The 23,772-nt window shown below is 43.4% G+C and overlaps 2 protein-coding genes across 10 annotated transcripts in view; both read right to left on the bottom strand.

Moving 5' to 3' along the window:
- Positions 1-7,312, bottom strand: part of PPCDC (phosphopantothenoylcysteine decarboxylase) — a 56,323-nt gene extending 49,011 nt beyond the window's left edge. For 2 of the 7 annotated variants that reach the window (XM_074296968.1, XM_074296964.1), the window contains exons 1-2: positions 6,755-6,883; positions 551-764 (exon numbers count right to left, since the gene is read on the bottom strand). In XM_074296968.1, the coding sequence (XP_074153069.1) occupies positions 551-736 (186 nt within the window). In that variant the 5' untranslated portion in view covers positions 737-764; positions 6,755-6,883. Of the gene's footprint in view, positions 1-550; positions 765-1,704; positions 1,724-5,962; positions 6,508-6,754; positions 6,884-7,290 lie in introns of those variants that run through there. The other 5 variants (XM_074296966.1, XM_074296965.1, XM_074296967.1 and 2 more) reach the window with 5 other exon arrangements.
- Positions 7,313-10,036: 2,724 nt separating this feature from the next.
- SCAMP5 (secretory carrier membrane protein 5) overlaps positions 10,037-23,772 on the bottom strand; it is a 111,815-nt gene continuing 98,079 nt past the window's right edge. For all 3 annotated transcript variants that reach the window (XM_074296962.1, XM_074296963.1, XM_074296961.1), the window contains 4 exons: positions 17,839-17,995; positions 16,606-16,707; positions 15,589-15,706; positions 10,037-14,591 (listed from right to left, as the gene is read on the bottom strand). In XM_074296962.1, the coding sequence (XP_074153063.1) occupies positions 14,397-14,591; positions 15,589-15,706; positions 16,606-16,707; positions 17,839-17,995 (572 nt within the window). In that variant the 3' untranslated portion in view covers positions 10,037-14,396. The remainder of the gene's footprint in view (positions 14,592-15,588; positions 15,707-16,605; positions 16,708-17,838; positions 17,996-23,772) is intronic.

Consider the following 23,772-nt stretch of genomic DNA (forward strand, 5'->3'; position numbering starts at 1 on the left):
ACCTACAAGGCCCTTCAATCCTTTCTAAGTCCTGTTCCTGATTTCTAAACCAATCATCTCAGGAAGGTTACTCTCATCTTCCTCCTTCCCTTCCCAGCTTACTTTAGTGTGGTGCCTTCCCCTATTAGAATCCAAGTTCCTCGAGGTCAGGGATTATCTTTCTTTTTACTTGTTTCTGTATCCCCAGGAACATAAGAACTTAATAAATGTCTAAAAGCACATTTTAAGCACCTGAAACAATCATAAAATCAAGAAGCTTTATTGGGCCATATTATGTGACAAGAACTACACTAGACAGCTGGAAATACAAAGACCAAAAATATTATGCCGGCCCTCAAGGAGTTCACAATTTTATAGGGGAGGCAACCTACAAACAATGATGAGAGGCAGAGACTTTGTCCTCTCGCCTTTTAGGCCCTGAAGAGGTATTTTTCACCCGACTGAAGAAAGCCTATTTCCAAACCCTATTTAGCCTTGTTACCTAAAGAGTTCATAATAAGTGAGGCAGGAAGAGGGACAGGCCTTCTTGACTTCATTCCATAACACTTACCCCTGGAATTGCTAAAAGGCCAGAGACCAGAAGAGGTAGCTTTAAGGCGGCCACACTGCCTGTGGCTCCCACGAGAATGTGGATGTTCTTTTTCACTGATGAGATAGCTGCTCCTGATTCAGGCACTGACTCTGAACAGGCTGCCCCGGCATCAGGCCCTGGAGAACCACACGTCCTGGACATCATGGGGTAACTTGGCAGCTGTGTTCAGGACCTAAAGGCAGAGCAAGGGCCATTTTCTCAGTTCTTTTTCCTCACAAAGAATCAGACCACCCAATTGGACCAAAAATTGGTACCAGGAACCTCAACTAAGAAATTTCATTGTTTGTTTATAAACAGCATATTTAAAGAGGTAAACACTGCCAACACCACAGAAACAAACACTTTTGGTAGGGAACCAAGTTTAAGCTCTTTTTCCAAAGTCCCAGATTTCTCTTGAGTTTTTCCTCACCTATTTATATACCATTCATGTCAGTCCCATACATTGAGAGGTCCTAGCTTTCCTTAATCCTACCCCTGAAACTATGATTCTATCATCAACCCTTCACATTAGACTTATGTTCTTTTCCAAAATTACTTTATGTTTACTTATATATGTGCAAGTTGTTCCTTCCTCAAAATAAGTAAAGGTTATTTCATTATCTCTGTATACTCAGTACCTAGGATAGCATACAAGTGTTCAATAAATGTTTGTTAAATTGAGTTGAACTGCCATGACTGGAAAGGGATTCTCAAAGTTTACCCCATCAAAACTTGCAAATTTTGCTGGAGAAGGACCAAGAAAAGCCAGTCACCTAATGGACATACTGAATAGTATTATTAGGTTACAATATATGGGAACAAGATTCATAGACATAAGAAAGCACCTGTGAACAAGATGATATGGCACATAGTGCTAAGGGTGGAATATAAGCTAAATTTAAGGTAGAAAAGCTCTAAGACTGAAAGAGTTGTGGGCAAAATGAAGATCCAATAGAACTTAAGCACTATAAGGGGTAGAGACAATTTCCTTTCTTGCTTTTATATTCCAAAATACCTTGCAAATGATAAATGCCTCATGAAATGCTTATGAATGGAAACACCAGAGAAGTATATCTAACAATATATAAAGAACCTGCCATGAAAGAAACTGGACACTCAACTGGAGAACCTACCTTCTCTCCTAACAGTCTCTGGCTCCCCATGGCCATCTGTAAGGAAGAGAAACCCCTGCCTGGCACCTTTCTACATCCAAATTCTAATGAGGAATGACAAAGACAAAGAGAATTAAGTAAACGTAAATTCACTTTTGGCAATTTGAGCTTCTATGAGCCACTTTTCCACATAAAGACCCCAACCAGAAGAGACCAGACTTTTCAGAGTAATAGGTGAGACTACTGTGTTATGATGTGCAGCACAAATTAGTGACATCTTGATCTAATTTATCAGCCACAACCTCCCCAGAGTACCAGCTGCCTTCTGGTCTGGGATATGCTGCCTGAGTGGCAGTGACATGGGTAGAACGGCCCAGTTGGAAAACTAATCACCAAAATGAATATATTAAAAGATTACTGAATTGCAAGATATGAAGAATCCAAAAATAAAAGTAAAATACAAAGTAAAAACAGGCCCAACCTGGAAGAGGCTTACATTCTTCTAGGGGAAGCAATATATACACAGTTAAGAAAATACAAAGTAATGGGGGAAGGTCAGGCTAACAAGTGGAAACCAGAAATGACTGTATTATGATGATGTAGGAACAAAAGGAAACTATCTTATTTTTAAATATAAGGAACTGCTGCCAGGGTATACAGTTATTCAACCAGTTGTGCAGGGAAAGCCAGTCTTGCCAGCTAGTGGGGAGAGTCTGCGTCTTGCTGAGACTAAGTTGCTCCCCTTTCTCACCATTCCCAAGAGAAGGAAGAGATGAATTCTGTGCTGTACTCTAAACCTGTCAGCCAGACTGAGCAAGAGTGGAGAGGAGCTCTGGCTTTCTGTTTGGAACTGGGTTTCTTCCTGGCCTCTCAAGAGTTTTCTCATCATGTTATCTTCATCACCTCTGGGGAACAGGTGACCCTGGAGAAATCAGTTCAGTTTAAAGGCAGGAAGCCAGCCTTTTATTTCTTTTGTCTCTCCCCAGAACTGGGCCCCTCCCTAACACTATGAATGGGCAGAATTGTTTTGTCTTAGTTCCCAGGTGTGAGTGCTCTACCCTGCTTGAAAAAAACACTGTGCAGACCCTGCACATGCTGCATGCTCCTTCCCTTCCATCCCCCATCCTTGCTCCTGTAGAGAAGGGGCTGCTTCTGTTGGTCTCTGTAGGCCCAGGCAGATGGGACAGAACCAGAGGGGCAGTGTTCAGAGAGAATATGACTCAGGAAAGGCACTTACCTCTGAAGACTCCAGATAACACTCCAGGAAATTTACTTTCTCTAGACCAACAGTAAATGCTTAATAAAGGCTCGCCCCACCAACGCATAAACCAACAAGTTTTTATTAAGTATCTATCATGTGCCAGACACTCTGCTAGGCACTGAGGAAACAGAGACAAAAGCAAACAGTCCCAGAACTGGATTCGTTCCTTTCTATGGCCCTGGGTTAGATCTGCAGGGGTGAGGGTAAGGGATAGGGATAGTTACAAATTAATTGGTATATACCAAATTCCACAAGTGGGTGGCACGGGATTGCTGTCTTTGTGACTGTGGCCCAGTCATTCCCCCAGCTGCCAGTTCTTCCTCTATAAATAAGGGAGATGGACTCAGAGGACTTGCTAAGGGCCTTCCAACTGTGGAGCTGTTATTGCATGATCATCCTTTCCAGGTCACTGCTCTAAGTAGTTATTGTGGAGGCAGGACAATAATGGAAATACGATTTATATGCTTCCAGGCTAAGAGTTTATACCAGTAAGTCTGTATTTACTTTAAATTAAAATTAAATACCAAATCAATAAAGCTGTTACTACATCCTGATCATGCTGGATTCATGAACTGACACAATGGGGTGAGGGTGGAGTGCCAAAGGAATTGAAGGTGCACCTCCCGGTTCCCTCATCTCTATCTTCCCCCAAGTCATGTCATAAAGGTTCGTGCAGGTTCAAGTACTCCCATAACTTCCAATGCCACAGAAGCTGAACATTCTTGGCTCAAGTTCAAACAGTTGGCTAACGGGTATCATGAATCTACTCCACATAAGATTCAAAACCAACAACACCCACTGCTCTATGCTGATCCCACCTGTCAGTGCAACAAAATCAACAGTCTCTTTTCTGTTGTAGTTGCTTTAAAGGTAAGCCCCTTCCCCCCAAAAAAAAAACTGCAGCTGCTAAGATTTAGACAAGAAGTTAAACTAGTCACAAGTGTCCACTAAAGATTTTTAAGAAAAGAGTGGAGGACTGATTTTCAAGGAGGGAAGTTTTCCCAAGTTATTAATTTAAAAGATGTTTTATTGATGCCTTTTGTTTTCATATCACAAAATTTCTGGAAATATTCCCTTATTCTCCTAAGCTGGAACCTCTTTAGTTACAGAGAAAAACAGTTAAACACAAAGAATTCAAGAGCATTTTAAGTAGAATCTAGCTTTGAAGCTATGGGCAACAAAATGCATATTAGCTTAGTCAAAAATTCAGTCACTAACTGTAACAGATAACCAAGTAATTAATATATGCAAAATACTTTGCAAACATTAAAACATTATATAAATATTGCCTATTACTCCTATTAGTGACAAAGAGCTGACAGTTTACATACAAGATATCTGATGTTTTAAAACTTTAATTTACAATAACCCTGCTGCAGGGTAATTGGTAACTATTAGTTATCCTTACTATAAAGATGAGAAGAAAACTAAAGCTCAGAGGTTGGATATCTATAAAAGGCCTCACAGGTGAGACCAGGGTGAAAGAACCAGAATTTGGCTCCAAGACTTAGGAATCCAAATCCAGCCCTTTTTCTTTTCTTTTTTTCTTTCTTTCTTTTTCTTTCTTTCTTTCTTTCTTTCTTTCTTTCTTTCTTTCTTTCTTTCTTTCTTTCTTTCTTTCTTTCTTTCTTTCTTTCTTTCTTTCTTTCTTTCTTTCTTTCTTTCTTTCTTTCTTTCTTTCTCTTTCTTTCTTTCTCTTCCTTTCTTTCTTTTTTTTTTTAAGTGTAGTACACAAAGAATACTGAAAAGAGTCAAAGAAGAGTCTTAACATTTGCTAAGTCGGACTGAAAGACTTAAATCTGAGTAAGACCTTCGAGATGAGTCACACTCTCTGAACCTGTTTTCTGATCCATAAAATGGAAGTGATGATACAGCTCTGTGTAGCTCACCCAAGACCAGGAGATTAAATGGAATAAGGCTGTAATATAAATAACCTGCTTTGTGCGGTATGAGGTGACAGGAATAGGTGTTACTGTTACTGCACCAGAAGCTGAGGGGTCTGTTCCTGTGCCTCAGGAGAGTACCTGGCTGGAGGGGTGGGGTGGGGGGAGACAGAGAAAGGCAGTTTTTGATAAGGGCAGGGGAACAGATTTGACTAAATGATTTCTGGAGGTCCCCAGGATGCTATGAAAAACAAAAGCTTTAAAAAAAAAAAGATGGATGCCGCCTCCCAGTGGACAACCAGAGACAATGGGTGTCCTGGGCATTCAGCTAAAAGCTTTCTTTCTTCAAGGGAATGACCACGAGATCCAGAAACTCCAAAAGGAGCCGAATCCTTCCTTATAGCCATGCTGTCTTATTGTGGCCCATTTGACACGCAAGAACGTTTTTGAATCAAAACTGCTTCCTAAGTGAGTCACTCTATGACTCACCCGGATGTGGGCCCCTCGACGTCCATCTAGAAATGCGTAAGAAGAGACCTTTTCTCCCCACTAAGTCCGGACCACCTCGCGGGCCAATCAGAGGTGAGACCATGTGAATGGTGCATTTCTTAAAGAGTCAGTGTGACCTTTTGTCCCATTAGGTGATGCTGGTCCCCTCCCAGGCTAGTCTGCGTCTTACCCTCAGAACAGCACACCTCGTCAGTGTGTAAATACTTTCTAAAACATGTTTTCCATAATTCTGCTCTCCAAGGCACAAGGGAGCTTATCTTGTGATAACTCAAGGCTCTGATGCTTCGGGGACCTCTTTTTCTTCTTCTGTATCACATGAGAAGGTTGGGCTGCATCGCTGTGGGGGTCCACGCTTCACCGTGCCCCCCGGAAACGCTCGGTCCGGCCGACCAATGAGCAAGGTTTTTTCTCCCCAACCCAGTCTGATAAGAGACTGAGCTGGCATGAATCCGAGCTCTTTCTGCACAGACTCCGCTGCCTCCCAGTGACTCATAATTACTGACATTTACATAAGGCCAAAAGTTCTTCATAAGTAAACAGTCTGAGGGCAGAGCCCGGCTCCTTGTTGGTTTTGTCTTTCCTAGTCCTGCCTGGCGCAGCCTTAATAAAGGCTCCATTATCTCACCTGAACCTCCCATCTGAGCTCGGGTTCTTGCAGAAGTGACGCATCTGCCCCCTTCCACGCGGCTGGATCTGAATCCGGGCTTCCTCATTCCAAACAGAAGCCCTTTCCATTTGTTCCAAGGCAGATTCCCAGAATGCTCTTACTTTTCTCACACACACACACACACACACACACACACACACACACACACACATCAGTCCCTCGCCGCCGTGCTAAGTGCTTTCCGTCAGTGTTGGCTGGGAATATATACACACATACAAACCTATGTATACGATATAATGTATGCATATAGAGCATATACACAGAGATATGTTTCCATTGTATATAGATGTTATATATAGCGTATTAAATATGTTTAGTATATATAATAAAAATACAAATCTATATAACTGCATATTTAAACGTTTGTGTACAATATATTCATCTCACTCTCTACGATCTTACGGTCTAAATGGGAGAGGAGTTAATAACCATTTTTATATTCATATGATAATCGATTATATTCTCTATAATCGGAGGCCCAGTGAGACTGCTCAAGGTCACAACCTTTCACCTTCCCCGAGGTGGAAATGAAGACCCCTCCCCACCACCCCCTCCCACCGAGGACTTCCGCTTCCATGAGTGACTCATTTCCTCTCTCTGGGCCTCAGTTTCCTCCTCTGTAAAATAACTGTAATCTCAAAGGTCCGTTCCAGCTCCAACAGCTGGGATCCTACAAGACCCCCGCCCAACACACCCTCCCCCTCCCCTTCCCCTCGGCCTCCTCGGAGACGAGCTCCCTTTCCGCCTCACCCCTAAGTCAAGTACGTCTCCCAGCGGCCCGCCAAGTCTCGCGACACTTCAATTCCTACATCCGTAACCCGAGCCTGACAACCTCGCGAGAAAATGCGTGTGAGCAAAGGCGCGCAGCCTCCTGGGAGTTGTAGTATCACTAGGTTCTCAGTCGTTCCAGCTCCAATGTGGAAAGATCTACTGCGCAGGATCGGGCTTCCGAGTCTCCGGGGAGAAATCCACGCCCACTTTGACTTCCAGCCCCAGCTCGTTCCTCCCACCTATACTAAGTGCTTTCCGTCAGTGTTGCCTGGCAACTGCAGATAAAGGCGTGGTTTAAAGCCACCTGCAGAAAACGGTCACTGACCACTAGGTCTTTTACTGATCATCATCTAGACTCCTGTATTTAATTATTTACACGCAGTCTCTCCCCCAACCTCCCCCCGCCCCCCATAAGACTGTAAACTCCCTGAGGGCAGGACTTTCCCCCGTTTTTGTGCTCCCACATTGGCACAGTGCCAGGCACTTAGGAGGGAGCTCCGTAATGTTTCTCTCACCCGGCTCCCCCATTTCTGGGCTCCTCCAACGTTCAGTCCACAGAGTCTGGCACGACGTGCTTTAGCACTGGAACATGTAGAATGCAAAGGACGCAAGTCTAGGTCCTCCTCACAACGCCGAATTAGCCCGGGTCCTTACGGACACGTTTACGTTATGTAGACGTCACACATAATGCTCTAACAGAATCCGTATTTATGCACAGCCCCTGAGACACCCCGGCTGCAGGGTCGCTGCCCAGACCCTCGAGCGCCCCCAGGACCGCCTCCCTCGGGAAGGAGCGCTCCCTAATTAATCTTTCCCTTTCGGTAATTGTCACATCCTTTTCCTTCTGTAACTTACACGCGCCTGTCATATAGGGGCGCCTGGGAGAAATGCACATCGCTATCTCTAGGGAGATAGTGCAGATAGATCCGTGGGTATATCTATGTACAAAGATAATACATTTTTCTCATGTTACATCATGATTTGACATTTTAGAGATAATCTAAACTCTGCGCCCTATTTCCTCTCCCTTCATTCTCTTGTAAAGCCTCTGAAATCTGCCTCTACGTTGCCCTGAAACTGCCCTCCCCCAAATCACCAGTGATCTCTTAACTAACAAAGCTAAAGACGCATCTCTCCATTTTCGTCCTTCTCGGCAGCCTTCAGTATCCATCCCGGTCTTCACCTTTCCCTTGGTTTCTAGGACGCTGCCCTCTGCCGAGTCTCCTCCGGTCCATCTGACTCGTCCTCCAGTTTCCTCCTCCGGTGTCTCCAAGGGCTTTGTCCCGAAGGCCCGTTCTTCTCTGTCCGTGCAGTGCCTCCTCAGGCCCGACAGCTGCCATTTTCACATATGCAGACAATTCCCCGATCTGGGTCTTTGCCCTCTTCCGAGCTCCAGTCCCACGCCACCTGAAAGATGCCTTCGGAGCAACTGTACAGCCCAAAAGCTTTTCAAATTCAATCAACCCAATCAGAATTCGTGACCTTTCTCCCTAAGCCCTCTCGGCGCAACTTCTGCACTTGCACCATCCTCCTCCTTTAATGCCATTCTTGACTCCAATCTCAAACAGTCCGAGTACCAACCTCGGTCAAATCTAGTTGTTCCTCCCTTTACATCTCTCACACACCTGCCCTTCTGGCCATTCCCACAGCCACAATGCTACTTTCAGGCCCTCATCTCCTCCCATCCAGTGGTCTCCTGGCTAGTCTCCCTGCCTCATCTCTCTAGTGCAGCCCATCTTCCACTCAGCCACAAAGTGGTTTCCTGGCAGCTCAGCTTTAACCATGGCATCTCCTACCCAAACCCCAGTGGCTCCCTATTACCTCTGCATCAAATATGAAATCCTAAACTTGGACCCTTCCTACCTTTCCAGTCTTTTTTATACTTTGCTTCCTCCATGAATTCTACTTGAGATTCCTTATACATGACTTTGTTTCCCAGTTCCAGGCCTTTGCTCCTGGATGTTCCCCCTCCTTTCCTTTAACTCCTAGCTTACCTGGCTTCCTTGAACACTCATTCTTTTGCAGGCCTTTCTTAGTTTCCACCCACCCAATTCAATTAGTTCCCCTTCTGACATTCCCTTCAGTCTACTCCGTATATATCTTATATGTAGTTTGTCATCTCCACCATTAGCATATGAGTTCCTGGAAGGGAGTGAGTGAGACAAGAAACTGTTCTCAAGACAGTAAACTGAAGTCTTCCGGACCCTAGGCCCAAGTTTGTTTAATTATCTGACTGGAAAAGGAGCAAATCTTGCTCAACCAGCAGAAATATTTGAAATAATCCAGAGCCCTTGCTCCCTTTGCTCAACTGAAATATTTGGAATACTTTCAACCCAGCACCTCTTGCTTAATTGATTGCTTATCTTTGAAATAACCCAGACCCTCTTGCATGTGTGCAATACTTTTAACCAACCCCATTGCTTAACTAAGACCCCCAGGTTCATATAGAGACCTGCCTGCATACAGGAGAGAAATTAGGGAATAAGACTGGAGATAACCAATAATTTTAAAGGTTAATAGGAAGTGGGTGGGGTGGGGGTGGGGTTCTGTGGTTTTCAGCTATATAACCCTGCTTTTTGCTTCTGTAAAGTGGCTTCCCTTCTCCAGATTTTCTGGTGGATGGGGCTGCCCCACTTCTCTCAAGAGAATCGAAATAAAGAGACTTTCTGTTTGTACCTAGAGACGTCTCTGAGTAATCAATTTGAGTTAGGGTCTTTTTAATCCACAGTTTTTGATTTTGATTATTTCCAGCATTTGGCACAGTGCCTGACACATCTTAAATACTTAATCAATTATTTGTTGACTGTCTAGGATTCAAGTCAGACTGGATTTCAAGCTGCACGAACAGAATCCTAAAATAGATGGTTGTCATTCTACGTACCTGAAAAAGACCATAGTGACATCACTATGTTAGTTACAGGGTATCTATCCAACTGTGGCTGATCAGACCGATACAAGCTCGGGATGCTCTGCCACGGGTCAGACATAAATGATCCCTATGGATCATTTGGAGATGCTTCTCTAATTTTGCACATCTCACATTTTTGGGGGGCCAATTAAATTCTGCTTTGCTCAAATTGCCCATCACCTTCTCCGATGAGCAATGCTGGGTAATCCTGTGCCATCTCCCGTGTCATAAAATCACTTAATAGTTGTGTGATCATGGGGCAAGTCAATACAAATATGATGATGAAGAGCCCATTGATGAACCGGGTATGATGAGATCTGCCTAAGAACAAAGGGCACAGTGCACGTCGGAGGTGCCAGATGATTCTTGTTTATTGTTAATAAGTCTACAGAGTCAACACTCATTTACCAGGGACAAATACAGAATGGCTCAAAGTGGGATTGGCACAGGGAATGTGGCCACCCCCCCCCAGTGAGTAACATAAAAATACCTTCTGTCCAATGGAGGGTGTCAGGACAAAAAGAAAATTCAGTTATTCTCCAGACGTCTCCAGAAGGCTAAGCGTGCTGATAAGGGATGGGAAAACATTCCTTCCCCATCTCCCCCACCCTGAACCCTGCTCTAGCCCAACACTGGAGTCTCCTCCAGGATTCTTTCCCTCTGCCAAAGTCAGGCAATAAGTACCTAGCTCTTACTTGTAGTCAAGTGTCAGTGTAGGAAAGAGGGGCCACCTGCCTCTCAGAGAAGCTACAAAAGAGGGAGAATTCGAACCCCCTCCCCAGGCCTTCTCTGTGGTAGGCCAGAAAAGTGCACAGATACTCAGAACCAGAGGCCCCACTCCTTGGGACAGTGCACTACAGCAGCACCCAGTGGACTGGGCCCTGGACACTGGACTGGGCTTCTAGCCAAAGACTACGTAACTTGCCCGTTGGTTAGCCTAAAATCACTGCTTGGCCTGTGATCTCCAGCAGGTCTAAGCAGAGAGGACTCTGGGAAGAAATGCAGGTGAATACGGCAGACAGAATATTAGGTAAAAGTCTCAGTGAATTATGAGCCCCACAGGAAGCAGGCTTGAGGGAAAATGACCTCATGCTGCACTGTCTGGATCTTTTGGGGCTATCAGACAGAAAACAAGTCATAAGTTTTCTTTAAAAACTCAGCAGCACCAGAAATCTGGAGCTGGGGACACAGGAGAAGGGAAGGACAGCTTACCCTGTTTACCCTATGGGCCCTTTCTGCTAAGGGGCAGAAGAAGAGCAGCATTTGTTTGGTCTCTTGGGGAAGAGAAAGCATGGCCTCCAGAAGCAAGCACAAACCTAAGAGCCCAAATATGCTGGGGATGAGCCCCCATGTTGCTGCTCGTTCGCTGTGACCTCTCTCTGGGCCTCAGTTTTCTCATCTTTAAAATGCAACAGACTGGACTAGATGGTCTCTAAGCCCCCTTTCATTCTAGGAGCATGTGACTCTTCAATCCAGAAACCTTGGTTCCTAAACTGTCCAATGGAAAGAAGCAATAACAGGAAGGGTGAATGAATTATCTACAGACCCAAACTTGAGAACCAATTTAAACAAAGTCTTCCCATGCATTTTCCAGTTCTTATAAGGGGATCATTGCTTCCCTAAGGGCAAGGAACCCAAAAGAGACTTCAAAAGGTTCTTGAATTTGCCTTTGTTCATACATGGCAAGACAGGGGTCCAGAGCCCCAGAGGCTTGATAAATCTAACAGTAGTAAAAAGAGATTCACTACTGGAAAGGGCACTCAGATGTCAAGTGATCCCACAGTCAGCCACACGGAGGATAAACAAAGGACCCAGAGTGTCTGGGAGGATATCAACAGTGGCTGCATGAGGCCCCAAGATGATGGATGGTTGGTCGGCCCAAAGCCTCTATCTGATTTCTATTGATCCACAAATCAGCAGAAGAGAGGGTCAAACACAAGAAGCATCATTTTGAGCAGGTTGGTATAAATGGTGATATCGCCACTGGATGAAATATTTCCTTTTAATATCATATACAGGATTGAAATTCAGAATGAAGTGGGGTTTTTTTTTTTCCTGTACCCTTCACAAAGACTGACAGTCACAATACAAAATTCAATATATAAAGCAACTAGAGCAACATCAAGGATGGGATAGTGGTGGAAAACTATTGCTGCCTGACTCTAAAGGGAATGGTCCATAGTCTGCAGCCTTCATTTTTTCCAAACAGAGAACCAGATTCTATTCTTCATGCTGAGCTAGGGGCCAAGCATCATTACAAAGGTAGAAGTGGAAAGAAGCTTCTGTGTAATAGGGGGAAAAGTACCATTAGTCCCATATACTCCTCTCTAAGTGATGGATGATATTAGGATGACCTCAAAGACAATGAGTTTTAGAAAGGGTCTCTGCTGCAGGGACTTGGGTCCTTAGCTGGTAAGTGAGAGTAGCCAAAGTTTCCCTGATTGTGAAGAACCCCAAATCTAGAGAATTCTCCTGCTGGAAATTCTTTTCTGTCTGCAATGGTTACATCTGAGGTGGGTCACATGTGTCTTTGCAGATTGGTTTGGCTAAGTCCATAGTCAATGTTCTGAGTATTAGATTCCTTATCAGACTAAGAGCTCCCCAAAAGTAGAGATCCCAGCAGACAAAAAGTTCTATGTCTGGAACTCTTCTCCACACTAAGAGCAGGGAGTGCTTGAGGATAAAAATTATGTCTCCAATTAGACCAGGGCTTCCCTCTCTCTCCATCACATCAACTGGGACAGTGTCTGGGAGGGGTGTAAGTGGGAGCCCCCAAAAAGGTCTCTGGACAACCAAGCATAATTAGAAGCTTTCTGAGGGTAACAATCCAATTTTTCTCAGTTCCATTGGGGCTAAGGACACCCCCTGCCATTGCAGGGCAGATGTTCAAAGCCAGGAGCAAAGCTCCATCACTTCCTCCTGGGCCTGCAGACTGAAGCCATCATACCATGCAGCGATAAGACATTTCAGAGGTCAGAACAGATCCTATCTCCTTCATGCCCCTAGTAATTTCTGGGGGGCCTATAACTTGTTTGGACTCCTTGGGCAGGGCCCCCATCATTCCAGATGCATGAGTGTACACCATAGCACTCTTAACTCAAGCTGCACTTCCACCTGTTAGTCCCCAACGATGATTGTATCAAATGACAAGAAGTGATTGAATGTCTGCCCTTTAAAGGAAGTTGGCTTTGCCCCGTTGTAACCTGCAAATGCCACTGAGGGAAGGGTTGAGCAACCATGAGAAAGCAGAGATAAGGGAGCCTTTGGTATGGACAGGATTTCAGCAGGTTAAAGGAGACCCTGACTCTTCAAGGTCTGAGAGAGTCACTGGTGGAGGAAGGCAGGGTAAGCTGCAAAGAGGAGAAGAAAGGGGGCCAAAAGGAAGAGGAAAGGTAGAGTCAGGGGAGGCAAAAGCCAGGGGCAGGGAAAGCTACCACTCTGCTCTGATGGGGGTTTAGAAAACTGGGCCCAGTGTAAATGTGGCCCCTTCCCTCTGGCTCTGCAGGCTGAGATCTCCAAAATATGGCTACCCTCCTGGATTCTACATGCACATCCTAGTCAAGTTATCCCCAAGACTGCTCCTTCTCCCTCCTTCCAGGAGCAAACACTGTTGTGTTTGCCCAAAGCTATTAAAGAGTTCCAGAGACCCACTTTCAGGCTATGGGGGCCCCGCACCACTCCTGCCCACAACTGGCCAGCAGAGCATTGTGTGGGACTGAGGGCATCTCAGCTCCCCTTAGCTTAGGAGGCCCAGGGAAGGCTGGAGACATCACTCAACTCAGTCCAGGATACAGACAAGGAGCATCATCAGACTGAGGTCATTTTCTACCATTTGGACCCAAGCTGTGAGACACTAGGGTTCAGGAAGGCTGAGGGAAAAATACACACTGGGCACAGGGAAGAGGAAATGGGGTGAGTCCGAGAGACAGGATGCAACAAAATATAAAATTAGAGAGGAGAAGAAAGAGAGACTTAGTTGAAGAAAAAGGGGTGAGTGGAATAGTTAACAGCCCTGTAGTGCAGCAGTCATACACTAATACTGTCATTTTCTAACAAACTGAAGAAACCATCCCCAGCTCGCAACACCATGGCAGTGAAGAAGAGCTAAGGGGTGGTAAAGGGGAGATGTCTCAGAAGTCCGTACCTCCTCCCCTACCCACACCCCCAATCAACAGCTTCAGGAGAAAGAGAGCAGGATGGGCAGGAATCCACTGGGAGCAAAATCCTGGGCTGGCCCAGAATGGGCAGCCCTAGTCTGGCTCCAAAGTCAGACAGGGAGGAGCCCTTTGCTGTCATGCCACGTTGGAGAAGAGTCCAGGTGGGGCAGGGGGAGGCAGTGGGGAACCATAATGCCATGGCCCGGGGGACTGGTTGATTCTAAAACATACTTAGCACCACAATAATGGGCATCTCCACCATACACTAGATCACAAGGAAACAGACACACGGGTACTACCACACAGCACCGTCTGCCACACGGACCCACGACTTCTGCCACAAAGGGAAAAGGGGCTGGGACAGTAGGAGGGGAAATATACATATATATCTGATTCTCTTCCTTTTTACAAAGTCAAAAGATGGGGAAAGAAAGGAAAGGATAGGAAAAGGTAACTCCAACTTGATCACCAAGATGGGCACAAGGCAGCGTGAGATCAGCTCCTCTCCCTCCTGGCCTTCCTACGCTCCCCCTTCCCTGCCCTCCCAGGCTCCTGCTCACATCTCGTTGGAATAAGTGTAATTGGGAGTGGCAGAGTATGGGTTCTGATGTTGGCTAACAGCTCCCTGAGCAGCCCCCATGGCAGCATTCTGGGCCGCCTGCTGCACGTGGGGATTCTTCCAAGCTCCGGTAGTCCACTCCTCTTGGGCTTTACTTATACTTCCACCACTGCCCCGGTAGAATTTATGAACCTGTAGTCAGAGGACAGAGGTGAGGAGGGTGGGGTGGATGGGGAAAAAATGGAGAGAAAAGATTAAGGGAAAAGAAAAACCAAAATGTTCCTGCCCCAGAGTTCCAGACCTTTTAGATGGCTGTTCTCTCTAACAGGTTAATGTTTCTCTCTCTCTTTTTTTTTTCCCCAAGAGAAGGAAAAGAGGTACCAAGAAATCAATGGCTTGACTAAAGGGGTAACTCAGAAGTCCTCATCCCCAACCCGTGGACTGCCTTTTAGTGAAAACCCAACAGGATTAGAAAAAGAGGGAGGTATGGTGAGAAGGGCAAAGGTTTTGAATCCTGCTTCTGCTCCTAACTATTCTATACCTGAGTGAACTTAAAACAAATGGCCTCCCTCTGGGCTTCTACTTCTTAATCTTTTACAAAAGGAGAATTTTAAGTTAATGAAGACTAAGGTTCCTCTTGAGTTTCAAATTCTATGAGCCAATAAACCTCAGCTGGGGGGGAAAGGGAAAAGAGAAAGGAGTGGGGCACAAGGAGAAAGGGAGCAGGAGCTGAGACTGGAGCATGCAAAACTGCTACAGCAGGCTCCAGAAAAAATTAACAGGGCTCACAAAATTAATAAAGAGGCAGCACGGCACAGTGAGGAAGCTCAAATCCTGCCACTGATACATACTGGCTATGAGAATGGATAAGTAAATCGCTGAAATCCCCAGAACTCCAGGATTCTGTAACACTATCAGTAGTACAGCTGCCAACCCTGATGCATAAAGGGAGTTTCCCTAGGGGAGTTTCCTACATCAATAAAATCACAGGTTTGGACCAAAATGAAATCCCAAACCCATCAAATATAAGCATCCTGGAAGGAGCTCCTATCTGGGCTCCAAATGGGCTAATGACCCCTCAGTGCTCCATCTCAGTGACCCAGCACAGGTCCCCTAGGAACAGAGAGCCTTCATCTTGCCAGCTCCACTGAGCCTTTATTATTCCAGTTGCCCCACGGGACATACGTACCATGCTGAGAGCAATGAAGGAAAATACAGCCATGAGCGAGAACATGATGGTAGGAATAAGCATCACCACTCCGGCTCCCACGTTGGTCCCAAAGAAAGTGATGGTTGCAATCCAGCCACTGCAAGATTTTGGAACCCTGGTTAAGTCCTAGGATAGGACCATCCCCTTGGCATAGGGAGAGTCTGCCCCACTGGCACTAATAAATGGCATGGAGAGCCAAGTCACTACCACAGAGTGGACCCTACTCCACATGCACCACTACAACAGAGAGCAACCCTACTCCATTAGCACCAGGCAAGACCACACCCCATTGGAACTGAAAGGGATCACACTGGGAGGGACCCCGCATAGTCAGAGGGAGGATGTCCCACTGGCTCTGGGAAGGAGCACACTCCCATTATTACTAGAAAAGACCCTATCTTACTGACACAAAAATAGACATCTCAGTACTATACAATGAGAGTTCCTAGCCACAATGACTATTCCTTTCCTCCAATAGTCACTGCAAGTTATTCTTTTTAAATCCCTCCTCATTATTCTCTCCTTAGTGCTTATCCAGTATTTCCAAAAAAAATACCAGGGAAGCCTGGCAGTTACTGCAATGCAAATAGAGAATGTAAGAGGGACTATCTATGAAACATAGCAAAAGTACTGGTTATATACAGCAAGGAAAAGGGCTAATTTTCTTCTGTTTTCTTCCAATGCTTCTTCTAAAGCACCTCCCTTTTCCAGGGGATATGGGTGTTTCAGACTTCCAACCATCATTTATGGACTCCATCAATTCAGTTCAAGTCCCAAAGTTTTCCCTGGCTAAACAAGCCTAGAAGGTGCTATTCTGACCCAGACTTTTCCACTACTCCAATTCCAAATGCTTTCCCAAATTTGCCTGATTCTGCCTCCCTCCTTTGGAGAAGGGCTCTTCCCTGGACTAATAAGCCTCCCAGCACTGTCATATCATCTCTATCTCCTCCCAGTGACCGAGTCCTCCTTTCCCAGCCCTCCTTTCCCTTTCCATACCAGACTCCCCAGCCAGGAATTCCCACAGACTGGATGATGCTGATGACCAATTGAGCCAAGAAGGTGAAGAAGAAGGCCATGAAGTTAAAAGAGCTGTCTGATCTGCAAGAATGGACAAAGGTGTGGTCATCCAGGAGAGCTGCTATTGGCAGGGGAAGGTCGGGAAGTATACAGGAGCTTCCTTGATCTAAGGACTTTCAGCTCTTGCACCTCCAACGAGTTTGCAACATACTAAAGACATTTAGGACCCTTAGGCCCAGGTGGGACAAATCTCACCCAATGGGCCACACCAGTTACCAGATACTGGGCAGAGCTTCTGATGGGATAATGGGCTTTTTTCTTTGCATATCACAAGGGATGGGATGAAAGGACAGTTTAGGAATGGGCAGTTCCTGTGACTCCACTATGATGCTCCTGAGGCCAACCAGAAAATATTGGGAGTGATTCTGCTGAGTCTTTCTTTAGGGCTCTTGTGTTCACAGCAGACTTTAAATGCTAGAGGTATCAAAGGCAGCCTGGAAAAAATAGAAAAGGAGCCAAAAGAACTGGATCTGAATCCTGTTCCTTTTACTCTTCACCCTTGTGATCTTGGGCAACTTTGTATCTCTCTGGGTCTCAGTTTCCTTGTCTATCCATATATAAAAGAAGGGAGTTTAGCTAGATGTTTTTCAAAGGTCTTTTCTGGCTTGAAATGCTGTTACATTTCATTATATTACATTATGGAGTTACAAAAGTTCCAAGTTCTTTCCCCAGGCCAGAGATTGAAGAGACTCTATACTGGGATAGGAAACACCAGTCAAAGCTTAATTTTTCCAGCTATTTCAGAGGGACTTCTGAGCCAACCAACTGCCTTTGCTGGGGCACCTTGTTCAGGGCCTCTCTGTGGCTGTAATACATATCTGCTTGCCTCAGAGACCCTCTCAAGGAGTCATCAGATCTTGTCTAAATATCTGGGGCAATAGATTCCTCTGAGTGGCAGTCCTGGAGAGAAACAAAAAGAAGAACAAAAAGAGGGAAAGAGAAAAGAGACACAGAGAAAGAAAAGATAGAGACATAGAGAGAATCAGATACGGGGAGAGACATACAGACAGACAGAGAAAGACAAAGACAGAGACAGTCAGAGAGAGAGACAATTAGAGAGACAGAGAAAAAGAGTGATAGGAGAGGGACAGGAAAGACAAAGATGAGCTGATATGGAAGGGAGAAAGGCTGGGCTCAGCAGGGACCACTTACTTGAAGGCTTTGTAAATAGGCCGAAACCAGCAGACATAGGAGCAGGGGGTAAAGAGAATGAACCAGAGAAAGGCCAGTCCAAAGTTAACAGCTCCACCGCCTCCAATCAGCCACGCCAAGCAGCCCACCAGGTTCATGGCCAATGTGATGCTGTTTACTGCAAACACACACGCATGCAGAGGCACACACACACACACACACACACACACACACACACACAGGACAGAAATTGTAAGAAAAAAACCTGAGACCTCAGGGGACCCATCATTCCCCAGCCCTGGGAAGATGGAGAAGGGGGAGGGTCAGCACCCAGGCCAAGAAGCAAAACTCCTTAGCCCAGAAAAATCCACCTCACAATCCCCCATACCTCTGGGGCCTAGAAGTGACCAATAGCCTGCAGAGTCGGCCTTAGCTGCTCCTCCTCCCACAGTCCTCCCAGTTAATTCTAAAGCCAAGATGCAATCACCCTCCCAATCTCCTCCACCCCAGGAATATCTAACCAGGAAGAGAAGCAGGTAAGTCACAGTTCATCAGATCCACTGATTGAGTTTTTTCATTATTCTCTTTGATATCCCTGACCTCTTGTTCTTCCAGAAGAACTGGAAGAGGGGCCATTGCTTACTTTCCTTAGATATACAGGTAGTGCATACTTAAGATTTAAGGGTTCTCATACATCCTAAAGATAATAAGCTCCCTTGCTGGAATGAGATAGGATCTCACTACCCTCACAATATCCTCACCTCACCCCAACCACTGAGATCACCTGTGTATACCAACAGGGACCCATGGAAGGAAATAAAACCAGATGAAAGGTTGGAGGTGGAGAGAAAGACAGACATAAAATATTAGAGAGAGAAGGGCACTTAAAGAACCACCTAGTCCAACCCTTTCATACAACAGACAAGGAAACAGGACCAGTGAAGGGAAATGACTTGACTATAATCCTACAGCAAGTTAGTGACAGTCAGGATGGAAAAATCCCAGTGGTTTTGCCTTCACCCAAATATTGGAGAGCAAAGCAAGGACAGGGGCTTCACTTAAAACCTTCTAGAAATGGTCCTTAAATAAATGGTAGAAAGAACTAAATAAAGTATCTTTTATATTGTCATTTGTTTTTTTTTTTGTTTTTTTTTTGGTTTTTTTTTTTTTGCTGAGGCAATCGGGGTGAAGTGACTTGCCCAGGATCACACAGCTAGGAAGTGTTAAGTGTCTGAGGACAGATTTGAATTCAGGTCCTCCAACTTCAGGGCTGGTGCTCTATCCACTGCACCACCTAGCTGCCCCTTTTCATTTAATTCTTATAGTGATTTCCCCAACCAAACTGTGAATTCCCTTTTTTCCTGTCTCTCCCAAAGGACAGCCTGGCACGCAGAAGACATAGAAAAGGCACTTAGTAGATCTGTTACTTAAATAAGAAATCTATTGGCCATTCTGGTTTGATTAATGATGATAACAATGATGATTATGATGAATATGATTAATGATGATGTCCATTATTTAATATAGTCCCTTCTAGTTTTCAAAGAGCAAAAAGATACCAGATCTCATTCAACCTTCCTAACATTCCCATGAGGTAGGTGAGAGAAGGTATTAATATTCTCATTCAATTGAGTAGTTTGCCCAAGGCACTCAGCCAATAAATGGGAAAACTACCAGGTTTTCTGAATCTTATGCCAACATTTTACTGCGCCAACATTTAATTGTATATTGATTCAATTGAACTACTTTATAGAGACAGAAAAAAAAATAATATCAAAATTCATCTGGAAGAACAAGAGTCAAGGATCTTAAAGAAAAATAATGAAAAAAAGTAAGAAGGGGGATCAGTAGTACCAGGTCTCAAACAATGGCACAAAACAGGAAACATCAAAACAATTTGGTACTGGTTAAGAAATAGATATTGGGTCTTCTCCTTTGTCTCTTCAGTCCTCCTCCCTCAAAATTGAACAATAGTAATAGCTCATATTTTGATATCATTCAAAGGTTTACAAAATGCTTTCCTCACCACACTCCTCTGAGAATGATAGCGTAGGAATTTCATCCTACACAAATGAAGAAAGTCTAAGAGGTATAGTGACTTGTTCATGGTCATACAGCAAATAGATAATCCAAGTTGGGGTTTGGACACCTCAGAGCTAGGCATGTAATGAATGCTCAAAAAAGATGACAAGGAAGAGAAGGAAGGAAGGGAAAGGAATCCAAACTGTGTTTTATAAAGTCAGTCACTTCAATGCCATAAAGAATTATAGTGGGTCAGGAGAATACAAAAACTTTCCTGAACAGGTAGCTGGACAGGAACTACAGGCTTTACCAGGTCTCTGTAGATAGAATATATACTTATAGGCTAAGGGATATATTTGGAGAAACTAAATCTGGACCCTGAGACAAAGTTCTGTAGTGGAAGCCCCTAAGATCAAGCTGAATATTTGCTAAAATGGATTTTCATTGATAAATCTTGGAATAACTCTCCACATATGGCTACCATCTTTCTTATCAATAAGATTTGAAACTCTGGAGTCAACCTTCTCTCACTTCTCCTATCCAGTCAGTTAACAAGTTTTTTTCCTTCCATGACATCTCTCTTATTTGTCCCCTTCTCTCTGCTCACATGGCCCCTACCTTAGTTCAAGCTCTCAAGATCTCTCAACTGAACTAGTAAAATCCTCACATACAACCCCAACTAGTCTCCAGGTTAATCACTGCCAGAGAATAGGGAAACCACCTAACCATTCTTACGTCTAACCTTTCAGCTGCTTACTATAAGCCTGAATTCTGCTATTAAAACTATCATCACAAAGTAGGGGTACTTATCTGAGGAACATCCTTCCCAGAAAATATTATCTATGTATTTAAGTGTGTAGTACAACCCAATATGCCAAAAATTAATGTTTTGGGGAAAGAGTATAAAAAAGCTCGTGAAGTTGGAAATCCTAACAGCTTTTGAGTAAGCCTATAAGAATATCTGTCAATAATTTCCAGGAGGGAAGAAATGCCTTCACAAATATTCAAACTTGAAAATAGAAATTCAGGCCAGAAATGCCCTTATGTTTTAATAGAAATTCAGTGATACTCTAAGTATTTTAATTAGAATGATAAGATTATTAGAAATTTGTTTTTTGGATTTTAAAGTTCAGTATTATTGTGATTAAAAAGCTTTGTATATTTTAAAAATGTAAACATTTGGATATGGATTTTTCTGATTGAACAACTTCTCTTTACATAGAAACCCTGAAAATATGGGAGCCCTAAGGCACTCAGCACAATGCCTGGCACACATTTAGTTAGTGCTTAATACATGTTGGTTGACTAACTGCCCTCCCCAACAGATGGGAAGATGATATTAAGATGTTATTTGATCTAAATCATTTAATAATTTTTTCTTTTGCTTTAATAAATAGGCAGCGCCATTTTTTGGAACAACAAAACATAAGCATGCATTGAAAACAGAGCACTAGGGCTTAGATATTAAGAATGGAAATAAAATGTGGAAGGGATCGTCTAGATCAGGGGTTTTTAAACTACGGCCCACGAGCCAGATGCGGTCCGCTGAAGATGTTTATGTGGCTCAACGGGTTATGGCAAATGGGCTGAGGGGCAGAGACAGAGTGTGAGCTTTTGTATTTACTATAGTCCGGCCCTCCAACAGTCTGAGGGACAGTGAACTAATTTTAAAGTTTGAGGACCACTGGTCTAGATAATAGATATTGTCAATGTTGAAATTAGTAATTTGTACCCCAGAAATCAGGACTCTACAGCTATAGCATATTCATATTAATTTTCTTATAATAATTTTCCATAAAATTTCCTAATAAAATTGTGAGAAAAGTTATTATTTTGCTATTATATTAACAATCAGTGATGAAATTAAGATTAAAGCTTTTTCTCTTTATTTCTTCACTTAGGGACTCTCAAGGACAGACAGATAAGGTGACCCAAATCCTCAAAGAATATGCTCCTCCTCAATCTTGGCCTGGATCCATCCAAACAGAAGACCTTACTTCTATTTAAAATGTAATCTAGGAATTCCTGCCCCAGGGCTAGGAGCCCAAGTCTTAGCCAATCTGAGTGGAAATAGATTCCTCAGTCCAGATTGCTAGAAGGGGCCCCGTTTCACGATCCAGCCACGTTCTCAGCAGAAGCAGATTCTAACCCATCTTCTCATTTAAATATCCACCAACCAGAATTGATATCTTCTAGCTGAGACATTCAGTGTCTCCATTAAGTGTCTTTGGTTATCAAAAGAAACCAATGACCAAGTAATTAGCTGACTAATTAATTACCCTGAAACTCCGTCTCTTGAGTTTTTCATCTGTCACAATTGTTTTACATTTATGATTTTTAATTTAATCACTGATGTTTGGTTTGGAATGTGTTATAAATATGTTATACATGAATGAGAGATGGGATTGAAAAGACAGGGAAAGAGCTAGAAGCATTTAAAAAGATCTTTTATGAGTCTATTGAGGACAAAAGATGTATTCTTTTCCATGACTGTCATGTATTACACCTAGAAACCAATCCAAGACCTGCCAGAATCACAGTTTTATACTTTGCTTTTAATTGTAAGCCCTGGAATTTTCTGGATGAGAAAGAATCCCTAGGGAACATAAATCTGGTTTATCTATTGCCTATGATCTCACCTTGATCCTGGATAAAAGTTTATTCTAACAAATCAGCAGTCTACTATGCAAGGCAAAGAAGAAGATGGCCACCTACCAGGAGTGCTAAAAATGCACATCACATTTTCCTACCATTTTCAGATAGATGTTGATACTTGGAAGGTCAGGGAGACATCAAGGTGAAGTTATATATAAATTGGTTATTTTAAAAAATCTCTTTAAATAATCACAAGTTGAGTATTTCAAAAACCCATAATCAAACCTAATTGAGGAAGTCTTGTCCCAATACATTTATTGAGAGTTGAGATTGTAACTCTTAGAGACCTGGCTGAACCTTTTAATGAAGGTACCACAATGTCTTTCTTTCCTCTTTTAGGGAAAATTTCTCTGACCATTTCAAGAGATACCCAAATATGTAATATATTTTAATGTCACTAGAAATCCTTTCATAAATATATTGGAATAAGATTCCCTCACTTAGGTTTAATAATGGGTTTTTTAAATAGCCAACTTGTGACTATTTAATGAGAATTTTTTAATTAAAGTTTTTTATTTTCAAAATATATGTATAGATAATGTTCAACATTCACCCTTGAAAAACCTTGTGTTTCAAATTTTTTTCTCCCTCCCTTCCTCCCATCCCCTGGCCTAGATGGCAAGTAATCCAATATATGTTAAACATGTGCAATTCTTCTATACATATTTCCATAAATATCATGCTGCACAAGAAAAATCAGATCAAAAGGGGAAAAAAAACGAGAAAGAAAACAAAATGCAAGCAAAAAAAAGAGTGAAAATAATATGTTGTGATCCACATTCAGTTCCCATAGTCTTCTATCTGGGTGTAGATGGTCTCTCTATCACAAGACCATTGGAACTGGCCTGAATCACTTCACTATTGAAAACAACCATGTCCATCAGAATTGATCATTGTATAATCTTGCTTTAATGAGATTTTTTAGAAATAACCAATTAATGTAGTAATTTCACCCTGGTATCATAGTGATTAGAATAGAGGGATAGGAAACACTTTCTTCTAAGACTTAGCCTTTTCCTATTTTTTTACATGTACAAAAATGTCAGTGATCCCCTAAGATCAGAGATGATAGTGTGGAGTACAGAGGCCATTAAGGGAAAAGAACAAATGAACCTTAGTTCATGAACAGGTTCAAAGAGTCCCAAGAGATCTCTCTCTCTCTCAATGATTCTGGGTGCTCTTCTACACCATTCTTCCTTCAGAATCTGGAGATGGCTTCTGTCCACCCTACTGTAACTAGCTTGCTTATAATCTTAATAAAGTGTCTGAAAGACTTCA

This window comes from Sminthopsis crassicaudata, chromosome 2 (genome assembly GCF_048593235.1).
Source record: "Sminthopsis crassicaudata isolate SCR6 chromosome 2, ASM4859323v1, whole genome shotgun sequence".
NCBI classification, from domain to species: domain Eukaryota; kingdom Metazoa; phylum Chordata; class Mammalia; order Dasyuromorphia; family Dasyuridae; genus Sminthopsis; species Sminthopsis crassicaudata.